The sequence below is a fragment of the Schistocerca nitens genome, chromosome 1, assembly GCF_023898315.1.
Source record: "Schistocerca nitens isolate TAMUIC-IGC-003100 chromosome 1, iqSchNite1.1, whole genome shotgun sequence".
NCBI lineage: Eukaryota > Metazoa > Arthropoda > Insecta > Orthoptera > Acrididae > Schistocerca > Schistocerca nitens.
This window is the reverse complement of record NC_064614.1, coordinates 1,559,719-1,573,607: the sequence shown is the minus strand read 5'-3', so window position 1 is coordinate 1,573,607 and position 13,889 is coordinate 1,559,719. Positions and strand designations below refer to the sequence as shown.

Below are 13,889 nucleotides of genomic sequence, written 5' to 3'. Positions count from 1 at the left end.
TGGATCTCCTCTGGTTTTGCCTGGAGAATTAGTCACTCCGACCCGACTTCCACGGCCCTCTGAACTCCCTTCACTTCTCGAGCAGGTGCGCTTGCACTGCAGCAAAATTCAGCCGCCACCTCCGGCTGCTCATACACCCCGCGCGTGTACGTACCGCGCACACTAGACTCTTGTGAGTACGTGTTTCTCAGAGACGACTCAGTCAAAGCTCCGCTTCAGTCGCCCTACACAGGTCCTTACAAGGTCATCAAACGCTCTGAGAATAACATGGACCTCCACATAAAAGACTCTGTAACCACGGTCTCACTCAACCGAGTGAAACCAGCTTTCATTGAGCCTCAGGTGAACCTCCCTGATTCTGCCCCTATTTCTCCCACTCCTGCTTCGAGCAGCCATCCATCTTCCCACACCATGTATTCGGGTATTGATTCTCCACAGCGTGCTTCTCTGCCGAGCACTGCTCCTTCTCCGCGTTCATCTAATTCGAATGGCCAATCTTTTCGGGGCTTCACTCCTCACAGCCCTTGCAGTCGAACTGCCAACCCTCGGATTCTACCATTGTGTTACCATCTTCGTGTGACAGCTCTTTGTCACGCCGTTCAACCCACGCTGGCTCCTCGTTGCCTTCGGTCACGCTCCCTCGTCTGTCAGCTGATCACCCGAGGTTGTCTCCTGCGCAGTCCAGTGCACCTGCCACCCCCCCTCTTAGCAGATGCTTCTCCCTGCCATGGCTTTCCCACACCTCCCCCTGCCTCCCTACCATTACTCGTACAGGTGCCGTCCAAGAATTCACAACACATGTGCACCATGATGACATACATAAATTATCTGTTGTCGTAGATGGCGATACGGTGTGTGTGTACTCGCGTGTGACAATATTGAGGGAGGAAGTGCAGAATCTCGTGTGGTGCACCGCTTTAAATTGAGCAGAAGTGCTGCATGTGGCAATTTGCGTGCCTTTGTTAGGCCTTCTGGCATGGTGATTCTCCACCTGCCGGCTGACGAAGTGCTACACCTTCACTCCAGGACGGGACGTCGTCTTCAACTGCCGGCGTCGCTTGCTGACTTCGCCGTCGACGTACCGGGTTTCACCCCCCCGGTCTCCTACCAGTCGACCGCTTCCGCCTGACGCAGAAGAACTAACTGTACATTACCTTCCTAACTTCTCACCCCCCCCCCCCCCCCATTCACAGGGACGTACTCCATACTGTGTGGGTGGTGGGGGGAGGGGGTGGGGGGGGGGACTATGTGGCATAGAGCGCCATAAAAATCGATATTTGTTCTGTGCGTAAGTGTGCTATCTTTGAGGAGTGGGCTTTGGGCAGGATGTTGGACGCTAACGGCAGTTAGCCTCCGGACTTGTATCTGTGTAGAAGCTAAATGTGAATAAATCTGTATCTGAGAGAATTCTAGTTGTTTCCCTACAACTATTCCATATTCCCTCACCTTCATAATATTAAGTGTATATCGAGCGCCTGCAGGTAACTTTAATCTGTTCATAAACCACCTTGAAGCTGTACTGGCCCATTTAACAACCAAAAACAAAGAAATAGTGATTTCTGGTGACTTCAATGTAAATTTCCTTAAAGACTCTCTCAATAAGAACTTATTTGTGTTAGTAACACTACCATTCAATTTAATTCCCATTGTAAAGTTCCCCACTAGGGTAGGCAATTGCTCTCAAACAGCCATTGATAATATCTCTATGGAACTGTCCAGTGAACAAAATTATATTACAAAACCAATAGTCAATGGCCTCTCAGGCCATGACACGCAGTTCCTTCTGTTAAATGTTAATACTGGATAGGATATAAAACCTGTTAAATCTGAGATCAAGCGGGTAATCAATAAGCCAAAAATTGACTGTTTTAGGAAACTCCTCAGACACATTCACTGGAGTGATGTTTATGGTGCTCATGGCACGAATGAAAAGTATAACACTTTTGCTAATAAAGAGCTTACCTTATTTGAACACTGTTTTTCCCCAAAACTAACCAAGGTTAGAGCAAAGTCTACTGAGAAGCCATGGATTACTCAAGGAATAGAGGTGACTTGTAAAACAAAAAGAAAACTGTATCTGTCAATCCAAAACAGTTTTGATGTTGATGCTATACCACATAACAAGAAATACTGCAAAATATTGAAGACTGTAATACGGACATCAAAGCAAATATATTACAAGGAAAAGATAGTCATATCAGATAACAAAATAAATACAATATGGGATATAGTGAAGGAGGAGGCCAGTAGAATCAGACATGAAGAGGGAAAAATAGCATTAAGAGTAAATGATACATTGGTGACAGATGTGTATAGTGTTGTAGAACTTTTTAACAAACATTTTATAAATGTTACTGAAAAGATGGGGTTGTCAGGTTCTGTAAATTCTGCTATGGAATACCTCAGACCAGACATTTCAAGTAACTTCCATAACATGAATTTGACCCTCAGTACCCCAGCAGAAGTAATGTCCATCATAAAACATCTAGTGGGTACGATGAAATATAGACAAAGTTAATTAAAGAATGTGATTCTGAGCTAAGTAACATATTAAGTTATCTGTGTAACGAGTTGTTTATCAGTGGAATATTTCCTGAATGGTTGAAATATGCTGAAGTTAAGCCACTGTTTAAGAAGGGAGGTAAAGAAATAGCATCAAATTTCTGTCCAATTTCACTTTTGCCAGCATTCTCAAAAATTTTAGAAAAGGTAACGTACAATTGACTTTATGACCATCTTATCACAAATAGCATACTGTCAAAGTCGCAGTTCGGATTTCTAAAGGGTTCTGGCATTGAGAAGGCTATCTACAGTTACAGTGAAAATGTACTTAATTCATTAGACAAAAAATTGCAGGCAACTGATATATTTTGTGATCTGTCAAAGACATTTGACTGTGTAGATCACAATTTTCTTTTAAGTAAATTAGAATATTGTGGTGTAACAGGAATTGCTGGAAAATGGTTCAAATTTTATATCTCTGGCAGGACACAAAGGGTGTTATTAGGAAAGAGACATGTATTAAGCTATCAGTGTATCATCCAACTGGGAATTAATTACATGTGTTCTTAGTAAATGAGTGTTTGTAAAATGATTCTTTCACATAGTGTTCATTCAAAAAAATTACGATCATTCCACTTGGGAACTGTGGAAGGTACATTAGCTTATTTGTTTCAGTTGTAAGTATTTGTCATGTATTATTGTTTTTCTGGCATGTTCTACGTGCTGGAGGACCTCCTTACTATCGATCAATTGGAATGAAAGTAAATCTAATCTGACCTAATCTGATTATAACTAATCTAGTATCGGTATGAATAGACGCTTATAATATAAATATTTTTTGCAGTCTGCTGTGTACATAGCTCAAGCAATGTACAGAAGTACCACAAGAGGCTACCACCTACAGGTATATCACTTTCAGGGGTCTCCTCAGTTCTGATCAGCAGCCTCTAGATGTTGCTCGCCGACCGTGGCCATATTCTGCTTCCACAAAATGTCCATCAGTGTGTGATACGCACCCACTCATAGTGTTGCCAGCAGCCACACAGGCCACTGACAATCACTGGCTTCCTCACTTCTGGCAAGTACGGGTGTCGGAGGATATCCTTCCGTCAACAGGCACAAGAGATGGTCTGTTTCCGACACTCACTCAGTTCTGACAGTTCTGGCACAGTTCCGACAGTTTCTGCAGTTAAGCTATCGAGCACAGTTCTGACAGTTCCTTTCAGAAGCTATTTGTGCTAGTGTTCTATTTCTCTCACAGAGAGTGCCAAGGTTCTACAGTGACTACATTTCCAACATAATAATCACTATGGAGCAATATGAACAATTAACTGTGAGTGTCAGCAAAGTACTTTCAATTATAGTGACTATAAACTACCAAGAGAGAGCAAAGTTATTTATATTCCATTGTATTAGGTATAGGATTTCAAGTGTCATGCATCAAGCTACCAGGAAGTTAAGTACATTTATTGTAAATAGTCAATGTTAATAAATGATAGTTATACTTTTGAATTGTGTTGCCACACTTCTCTTTTAGTGCCATCCTGTCAAGCAAGTGTATGTTTAGATATTAACAAGTACGCATATATGACTACCTAGTAGTGACCTACTGTAGGAAAAGCGTTTTCTGCTACTGTGGGTGACTGGGCTGAATTGATGATATTATTAGTTATACTGAAAGTATAATCCCCTGCTTTGTTTTCTCTACATCTCTCTCTCTCTCTCTCTCTCTCTCTCTCTCTCTCTCTCTCTCTCTCTCTTGTAAAAGAGTGCAACGTTAAATAGATGTGGAATGTAACAGCACTTTACTTGAATTACTGGTAGTTAGCACATGTCATGATTTTATATAAGTATATATATTGGCCACTCACCGTCTGTCTGGATTTTCTTGCAGCTCTGTTATCACAGTGTCTATAATGTACTGCACACCTGCTTTCCGTACAGATGGCTTACCTGAAAAAATGATGTGATGCTAAGGGTGACAGCCATTATTTTTCTATTTCTATCTCATGCTAACATTTATTAATGAACTAAAATATCAGGCAGTATTCTTTAAAACTCCACAGCTTACAGACAATGTTCTCTGACCAATAATTATTTTCTTTCAGACTGAATATTTTGTATTAGCTCTCAGATATGAGATCTTATCATCTGTATAAGGTTTTTTTTCATATGTTGGCCCCAGGTAATCCACTGGATTATTAGTGCTGTTCAGCCATGCATGCTTACAGGTTGATTAGAAAATACCCTGTGGAAAGTAAGTGATCTGTGATAGTATCTATTATGTTTCTAAATTTCCCTTACACACTTTTTGTGTAAATCAGGACATTTTCACAGCATCTGTTGAAGTAGGAAGAGTGTTCAACAATGGAAAGTGGTGTAAGATGTTTGAAATCCTCAAAATAAATCAATATACTTTACAGGAAAATGTGGGTAACATACAGTATGAGCAAGAACCAAGGGGAAACAATATGATTGGATGACCAAGAGAGATGTGCCCAGATTAAGAAGTATGTAAGTGGTCTTTCTCCTCCCCTGTTGAACCAGTATTTTGAAGAAACAATGTAGAAAGTAAAAGAAAGAATCAGAAGTGTAATTAAAATTCAGGGTGAAAAATACCCATGGTAATATTTACGGAAGAAACTGCATTGCTCTTTTAACTAGTGAGAAAGTGAAACACAATGTTTAATACGTTCATTCCTATACCCTATTTTTGTGCAACTGATGACTAATTATACCTCTTCTTAAAATGTGCTTCACAGCCACTGATTAACAGCCATGAATAAAATTTTAAACATCGTAGGAGTTTGGTAGATATGTTTAGAAGCAGCTTGTATCTGTGTGAGTAGTACATCATCATCAGCGTTTCTCAATTACTGGCAGGAACTCTTCCACAAAACAAATGTGTGATTCTTCCAACTTAGATTTATTTTTCATTTCTTTGTGGAATCTGAAAGGATTGGCAGATTGGTGTGCGTATTTCTGTACAACATTTAAACTAAATTTATCAAACTGCTTTATTTATTTATTTATTCTCCCAGTGTTCAGTGAGTGAATGCCATATCTTGATTCAAATACTGTAAGTATGTATTATTAACTACAAACTTGTACTGGAATAGTAGTAACTGCAAATCACATGTGGGAGTGTATGTACTGCCACAGCTATATCCTGATACATTGTGTGCTTACTCAATAGCATTTCATCACTGTCGACCATTTGAAGTAATCCTATGGATAAAGACAGCCCCCAAACTTTTCTGTTTCTTACAGTCTTCAGTAATGTACATCAGAATCACACTGGCTGGAGAAGCATCATATTTATTTATACAATAACACACCATGCCAAATACTTGACTTCTACCATTTTCCGATGAATCTGAAGATGAAGTCTGAACTTTATCTGTGGTCAAGCATAAAGGTGACATTAAGTTATAATCACCAGTCACCACTCACAAGAAAAGTAAAACTTCTACAAAACTAATCATTAACATTGAGAACATTATATTCTCAAAACTGTGCCAAAGAACTTGAAATCTTACATTGAACCTTGAAGAAATCAACATCTGCAAGAAGCTATTAAATTCAAATTATGTCACATCACTTGCAAGTACTAAATGACAGTGTATTATGATGCCACATTACATTTTGGTGCCAAAGCGAAAGAATATTAGAATGTAGTTTATTCATCTCATAATGTACAGTTACAAATCAAAGATTTTTGTACTGGAGACACATTAAATTACTTTTTTTTTAAAAAAAGATTATAATAGTTAACATATTTCTGCATTTTTACACATGAACAATTAAATAAGAACATATATAACACTCACAGTCATTTTTCAGCTTGCAATACAGGTTATAAAATGTATTAACGTGCACTCGGTTTGTCTGCCGGGGGGCCTCATCCAAGATGCGGAGACGGCCTTGCCTGCGGCAATCGAGCGTACGAGGTGCAGTCGTCTGCAAGTAGTTTCTCACATCGGCACCAATGATGCCTGTCGCTTGGGTTCTGAGGTGATCCTCAGTTCGTACAGGCGGCTGGTTGGTTTTGTGAAGACCGCTGGCCTCGCACGCGGGGTGCAAGCAGAGCTCTCTATTTGCAGCATCGTTCCCAGAGTGGATCGGGGTCCTTTGGTTTGGAGCTGAGTGGAGGGTCTCAACCAGAGGCTTCGTCGACTCTGCGACGGTCTTGGCTGCAGATTTCTAGACTTGTGCTATTGGGTGGGGAATTGTAGGACACCCCTAGATAGGACAGAGGTGCACTACACAAAGGAAGCGGCTACTCGGGCAGCAGAGTACTTGTGGTGTGCACATGGGGATGTTATAGGCTAGGCAGTGGTGCGAGGTGTCCTGATGAACACTCACCAGTCAACGTGCAGGCAGGGAAATCAGGACGCACTCAGTGTAAAGACACTTCAGCTATCAAGATATTAGCAGTAAATTTTCAGAGTGTTCGGAATAAAGTTCCTGAATTTACTGCCCTCCAGGAAGTGTGTGGCACGCAAATTATTCTCGGGACTGAGACCTGGCTGAACCCTGAGATAGGAAGTTCTGAAATATTTAGTGAGGGTTGGAACGTGTATCGGAAAGACACATTAGAAACTGTGGGAGGTGGTGTCTTCATTGCAGTTGACAAAAATATTGTGTCTACTGAGGTCGAAGTAGAGTGTGATTGTGAAGTTATCTGGACACGTTTAACAGGGCTAGGGGAAATAAAGTTAATTATGGGGTGTTATTACCAGTCACCAGGTTCCACCGTGACAGTTCTAGAATCATTCAAAGGGAGTCTACATTCTGTATCGCAGAAGTACCCAGATCTTGCTACGAGGGCTATCCACAAGTACATTACATTTTGGAATTAAAAATAAATAAAGTATTGGAAATTTTTTTTATCATATATAGATGAAAGCCACACTTAAATACTACTTTTCTACATAGTTGCCATTTAAATTAAGGCACTTATCGTAGCGATGGGCGAGCTTGGAAATTCCTTCGTCGTAAAATTCGACCGCCTGCGCCTTCAAACACGTGGTTACCTCTTCTTGAAGCTGTGCGTCGTCATCAAAATGCTGCATAGCCAACCACTTCTTCATTGCTGGGAATAAGTGGAAGTCATTCGGTGCCAGGTTGGGACTGTACGGCGGATGAGGAAACAACTCCCACTAAAAAGATTCGAGAACTTCACGAGTGGCATTTGCCGTGTGGGCCCGGGCGTTGTCGTGAATCAGCAAGATCTTTGAGCCCAACTTTCCCCTGCGCTTGTTTTGTTTTGCTCTTCTGAGGTTGAGCAGAGTTTGGCAATACCTTTCAGAGTTTATTGTAGTGCCTCTTTCCAGGAAATCCACAAAAATCACACCTTTTCTGTCCCAAAAGAGGTAACCACGTGGTTGAAGGCGCAGGCGGCCGAATTTTACGACGAAGGAATTTCCAAGCTCGTCCATCGCTGCGATAATTGCCTTAATTTAAATGGCAACTATGTAGAAAAGTAGTATTTAAGTGTGGCTTTCATCTGTATATAATAAAAAAAAATTCCAATACTTTATTTATTTTTAATTCCAAAACGTAATGTACTTTGTGGATAGCCCTCGTATATTAATCGGAGGTGACTTAAACCTACCTAGTATAGACTGGGACGTCTATGGATTCACTACAGGTGGTACAGACAAGCCGTGTGTTAATTACTTTTGAACACATTATCCAAAAACTGTCTTGAGCAGCTAAAACGACAGCCGACGTGTAATGGAAATATTTTAGATCTGGTAGCCACGAACAGACCAGACCTCATCGACGGTGTCAGTGTTGAGACAGGGATTAGTGATCATGATGCTGTCATTACGACTATGGTTACGAAAGTTAAAAAGCCGGTCAAGAAGGCTAGGAGTGTATTCTTACTAGAAAGAGCAGATAAGCAGTTGTTAGCATCCCACTTAGTAAATGAATCGACTTCATTTACTTCCGGTACGATGGACGTGGAAGAATTATGGGCAAATTTTAAACACATTGTAAATTACGCATTGGACAAGTATGTGGCGAAAAAGTGGGTTAGGGACGAAAAAACCCGTCGTGGTTTAACAGTGCAATTCAGAGAATGCTCAGGAAGCAAAAGCAGTTGCACTCACGGTACAAGAAAGATCGAGAGAATGATGACAGGCAAAAGTTAGTAGATATTCGTGCTGCTGTAAAAAGAGCAATGCACGAAGCATTCAACCACTAGCACCGTCATACCTTAGCAAAAGATCTTGCTGAAAACCCAAGGAAATTCTGGTCTTACATAAAATTGGTAAGCGGTTCGAAGGCTTCCATCCAGTCACTCACTGATCAGTGTGGCCTGGCAACGGAAGACAGCAAAACGAAAGCTGAAATTTGTAAATTTAGCATTTGAGGACTCTTTCACGCAGGAGGATCGTACAAACATGCCGCCGTTTGAGTCTCGTACAGATTCCCGTATGGAGGACATAGTGATAGACATCCCTGGGATTGTGAAGCAGCTGAATGGTTTTACAGAGAGTACTCTACTGCATTGTCTCCTTACTTAGCTTGCATTTATCGCGAATCTCTTGCCCAGCGTCAAGTCCCAAGCGACTGGAAAAAAGCACAGGTGATGCCTGTATATAAGAAGGGTAGAAGGACAGATTCTCAAAATTACAGACCAATATCCTTAACATCGGTTTGTTGCAGGATTCTGGAACATATTCTCAGTTCGAATATAATGAATTTCCTTGAGACAGAGAAGTTGCTGTCCATGCATCAGCATGGCTATAGAAAGCATCGCTCCTGTGAAATGCAACCGCCCTTTTTTCACATGATATCTTGCAAACCATGGATGAAGGGTATCAGACGGATGCCATATTCCTTGACTTCCGGAAAGCGTTTGACTCGGTGTCCCACTGCAGACTCCTAACTAAGGTACAAGCATATGGGATTGGTTCCCAAGTATGTGAGTGGCTCGAAGACTCCTTAAGTAATAGAACCCAGTACGTTGTCCTCAATGGTGAGTGTTCATTGGAGGTGAGGGTATCATCTGGAGTGCCCCAGGGAGGTGTGGTAGGTCCGCTGTTGTTTTCTACCTACATAAATGATCTTTTGGATAGGGTTGATAGCAATGTGTGGCTGTTTGCTGATGATGCTGTGGTGTACGGGAAGGTGTCGTCATTGAGTGATTGTAGGAGGATATAAGATGACTTGGACAAGATTTGTGATTGGTGTAAAGAATGGCAGCTAACTCCAAATATAGATAAATGTAAATTAATGCAGATGAATAGGAAAAAGAATACTGTAATGTTTGAATACTCCATTAGTAGTGTAGTGCTTGACACAGTCACGTCGATTAAATATTTGGGTGTAACATTACAGAGCGATATGAAGTGGGACAACCATGTAATGGCAGTTGTGGGGAAGGCGGATGGTCATCTTCGGTTCATTGGTAGAATTTTGGGAAGATGTGGTTCATCTGTAAAGGAGACCGCTTATAGAACGCTGGTGCGACCTATTCTTGAGTACTGCTCGAGCGTTTGGGATCCCTATCAGGTCGGATTGAAGGAGGACATAGAAGTGATTCAGAGGCGGGCTGCTCGATTTGTTACTGGTAGGTTTGATCATCAGGCGAGTGTTACGGAAATGCTTCAGGAACTCGGGTGGGAGTCTCTGGAGGAAAAGAGGCGTTCTTTTCGTGAATCGCTATTGAGGAAATTTAGAGAACCAGCATTTGAGGCTGACTGGAGTACAATTTTACTGCTGCCAACTTCCATTTCGCAGAAAGACCACAAAGATAAGATAAGAGAGATTAGGGCTCGTACAGAGGCATATAGGCAGTCATTTTTCCCTCATTCTGTTTGGGAGTGGAACAGGGAGAGAAGATGCTAGTTGTGGTACGAGGTACCCTCCACCATACACCGTATGGTGGATTGCGGAGTATGGATGTAGATGTAGATGTATTAACAGTTTATTATACAATACATGATCTTTTTTGTTTCTTTTCTTTTCTTTTCAAATTGCCAAACTGTCCTGCTTGAATTCTTCAATTGAATAATAACAGTTTTCCATTAGTGTATTAAATAAAAATATTTTTAGTGGGTCAGACTCCATATTTAACAGATTTAATTTATTGTAAATAATTAATCTCATGTAAAATGGTGTTTAAGCACAAAGCTTTAAATTATGAGAAGGAAGTTTGAAACTGCATCTGTGACGAGTACTGTAATTGTGGTTGAAATGAAAATTGTCAAGGGAGTTTTGATTTTTACAGATGAACATAAAATTTTTGTAGATGTATAGACAAGGAATGGTTAGTATTTTTAATTTTTTACATAATGGGTGACATGATGTTCTTCTTTGGACTAAATACATGTTTCTTATTATTCTTCTACCACTTATTATAATTCTCTCAGAGACAGCAAAGGACTTGGAAGAGCAGTTGAACGGAATGGATGGTGTCTTGAAGGGAGGATATAAGATGAACATCAACAAAAGCAAAACGAGGATAATGAATGTAGTCAAATTAAATTGGGTGATGCTGAGGGAATTAGATTAGGAAATGAGACACTTAAAGTAGTAAAGGAGTTTTGCTATTTGGGGAGCAAAATAACTGATGATGGTCGAAGTAGAGAGGATATAAAATGTAGACTGGCAATGGCAAGGAAAGCGTTTCTGAAGAAGAGAAATTTGTTAAAATCGAGTATAGATTTAAGTGTCAGGAAGTCTTTTCTGAAAGTATTTGTATGGAGTGTAGCCATGTATGGAAGTGAAACATGGACGGTAAATAGTTTGGACAAGAAGAGAATAGAAGCTTTCGAAATGTGGTGCTACAGAAGAATGCTGAAGATTAGATGGGTAGATCACATAACTAATGAGGAGGTACTGAATAGGATTGGGGAGAAGAGGAGTTTGTGGCACAACTTGACCAGACGAAGGGATCGGTTGGTAGGACATGTTCTGACGGATCAAGAGATCACCAATTTAGTATTGGAGGGCAGCGTGGAGGGTAAAAATCGTAGGGGGAGACCAAGAGATGAATACACCAAGCAGATTCAGAAGCATGTAGGTTGTAGTAGGTACTGGGAGATGAAGAAGCTTGCACAGGATAGAGTAGCATGGAGAGCTGCATCAAACCAGTCTCAGGACTGAAGACCACAACAACAACAACATATTATTCTCTTTTGAAGTGTAACTAATCTTGGGCTGTTTTCAGAGTTTCCCCAGAAAATTATTCCGTACATACATACATACATCAATTCTTGTTCCATAGATCATGAATACGACATTTCATAATGATGTTGAACGTATCACTTAAACAAAGTTTTTTTTTTTATTTTTATTTTTTTTATTTTTATTTTTATTTTTTTTACTGCTTCATATCTAAGAATTCATGTGTTGAGTAGAAGGAAGGAGTTGTCATTCAGAAATTCGTTTGATTCACTTTTAGATGTTGGCTGGCTATCTGTCAGACTTTTAATACTATTTGGTAAATGACCAAAGATTTTTGTGGCAGCATAATTCACCCCTTTTTTTGTGCCAAAGTGAGATTTAATCCAGAATAGTGAAAATTATCCTTTCTTCTAGTGTTGTAGCTATGCACTTAGCTGTTATTTTTGAACTGGGATGGATTATTAATGACAAATTTCATAAGAGAATATATGTATTGCGAAGGTGCTGTGAATATCCTCAGTTCCTTAAATAAATGTCTGCAAGGTATTGTATTATAGTCACAAAGTAGCTATGGTAGATTATCTTCCTGGTGTCCATAAGTGAGGAACTAGATAAGACATTCGTCGCATAAACTAGACTGTTTAGTTTGTTTGCTTTGAAGTCTACACGTGCCTTACAATTTAAATCTTTGTCAAGATTTAGATCTAGAAATTTTACATAACTCACTTCAGTCATTTCCTGATTGCTGTGTACTATTTTTATGGGACATGCTGATGATGTTTTAGCACTGAATTGCACTGATTGTGTTTTTGTGACATTGAGTTTTAATCTATTTTGCTGAAATCATAGTTCTAGGTTTTCCATTATATTTTCCACAGTATCGTGAATATGTTCTAATTTATCATTTTCAGTTAAAACTGAGGTGTCATCTGCAAATAAGATGGAGTGAACATCAATGTTTAAAGCTAAATCATTTATGTACAGCGGATAAAGATGGGCCCTAAAATTGAGCCCTGTGGGACCTCTGCACAAATCTTTTACTAGTCCGACAATGATTTTTTTTCCATTTTAATTTGAATTTAGAATAACGCTCTGTTTTGTTTCTGACAAATAAGATTTGAACCACTGCAATGCCCTGTCCATGATCCCATAGCTCTCTAGCTTGAGTACAAGTAGTAACTGATTAAGCTTTGGTCAAATCACAAAAAATGACTGTGACCTTTTTACCCCTGTCTAAAGCAGAGTTTATCTTTTAAGTGAATTCATTGATAGTATTTATTGTATTTTTCCCGTTTTGAAATCCAAATTGATTTTTAATTGTAATATTGTTTTCTATAAGAAAGTTTTCAAGCTGTTTTGCAACAATCCTTTCTATCACCTTAGCAATAACTGTCAATGGGGGAATAGGGCAGTAATTTCCCATGTCATCTGGTGAGCCTTTCTTGAACAAAAGTCTTATTTCAGCATGTGGGAAATATCCTTCCTCAAATGACTAATAATTTTAGCCAATGGATGAGAAATGATGTTATAAACAGCCTTGACTACAATGCTTGGAATTTCATCCCACCAAGCTGATTTCTTTTTTTTTTATGACACAATAGCATCTTCTACATATTTGGGATAGTTCTTTTGAATGTTTTGAGGTTTGCGTTTTGTTCTATATTTACTAGGTTGACATCTACCTTGTCCTGGTGGGCTGTGATATCTGCTTCTGATTTTGCCACATTTATGAAGAAATCATTGAAACAGTTTGACATTTGAAAAGGATCTATAATTATATCATTTTTAATTTTTGTTTGGACAATTTCTTGGCAATTTTTCTTTACTCCCAACTCAGATTTGATGACATCCCAAATTACCTTTGATTTATTTTCATGTTTACCAAGATACAGGTTGTTAGCCAATTTCTTTGGTGCCTGTACAACTTTTTAAATGTATTTTTGTATCTCTTTACATACCCCACAAAGTCAGCATTTTTGTTACATTTTAACTCATTGTGAAGCTGTCTTTTCCTGGCACTAGAAACTTTTATTCCTGGTGTAATCCAACTTATTTTATTGGCCACTCTCTGATGCCTGGCCTGAGGGGGAATAGTTTCATTGAAAACATCTAGGAAACAGCTATGAATGTTTTGAAATTCTTCTCACTTGACACACTTTTATTTGTCCATTTATTATGTGTATGTGTTGTTATGTGTTACTTGTAATCAAATGACAAATCCTATATCACATGTGTGATCTATT

At 39.5% G+C, this 13,889-nt stretch overlaps 1 protein-coding gene across 1 annotated transcript in view; it reads right to left on the bottom strand.

Annotated features, from left to right (window-relative positions):
- The window catches only part of LOC126240382 (lysosomal alpha-mannosidase-like), a 293,209-nt gene that overhangs the window by 234,449 nt on the left and 44,871 nt on the right, over positions 1 to 13,889 (bottom strand). Inside the window, exon 3 of the mRNA XM_049947921.1 lies at positions 4,374 to 4,455. Within this exon, the coding sequence (XP_049803878.1) occupies positions 4,374 to 4,455 (82 nt within the window). The remainder of the gene's footprint in view (positions 1 to 4,373; positions 4,456 to 13,889) is intronic.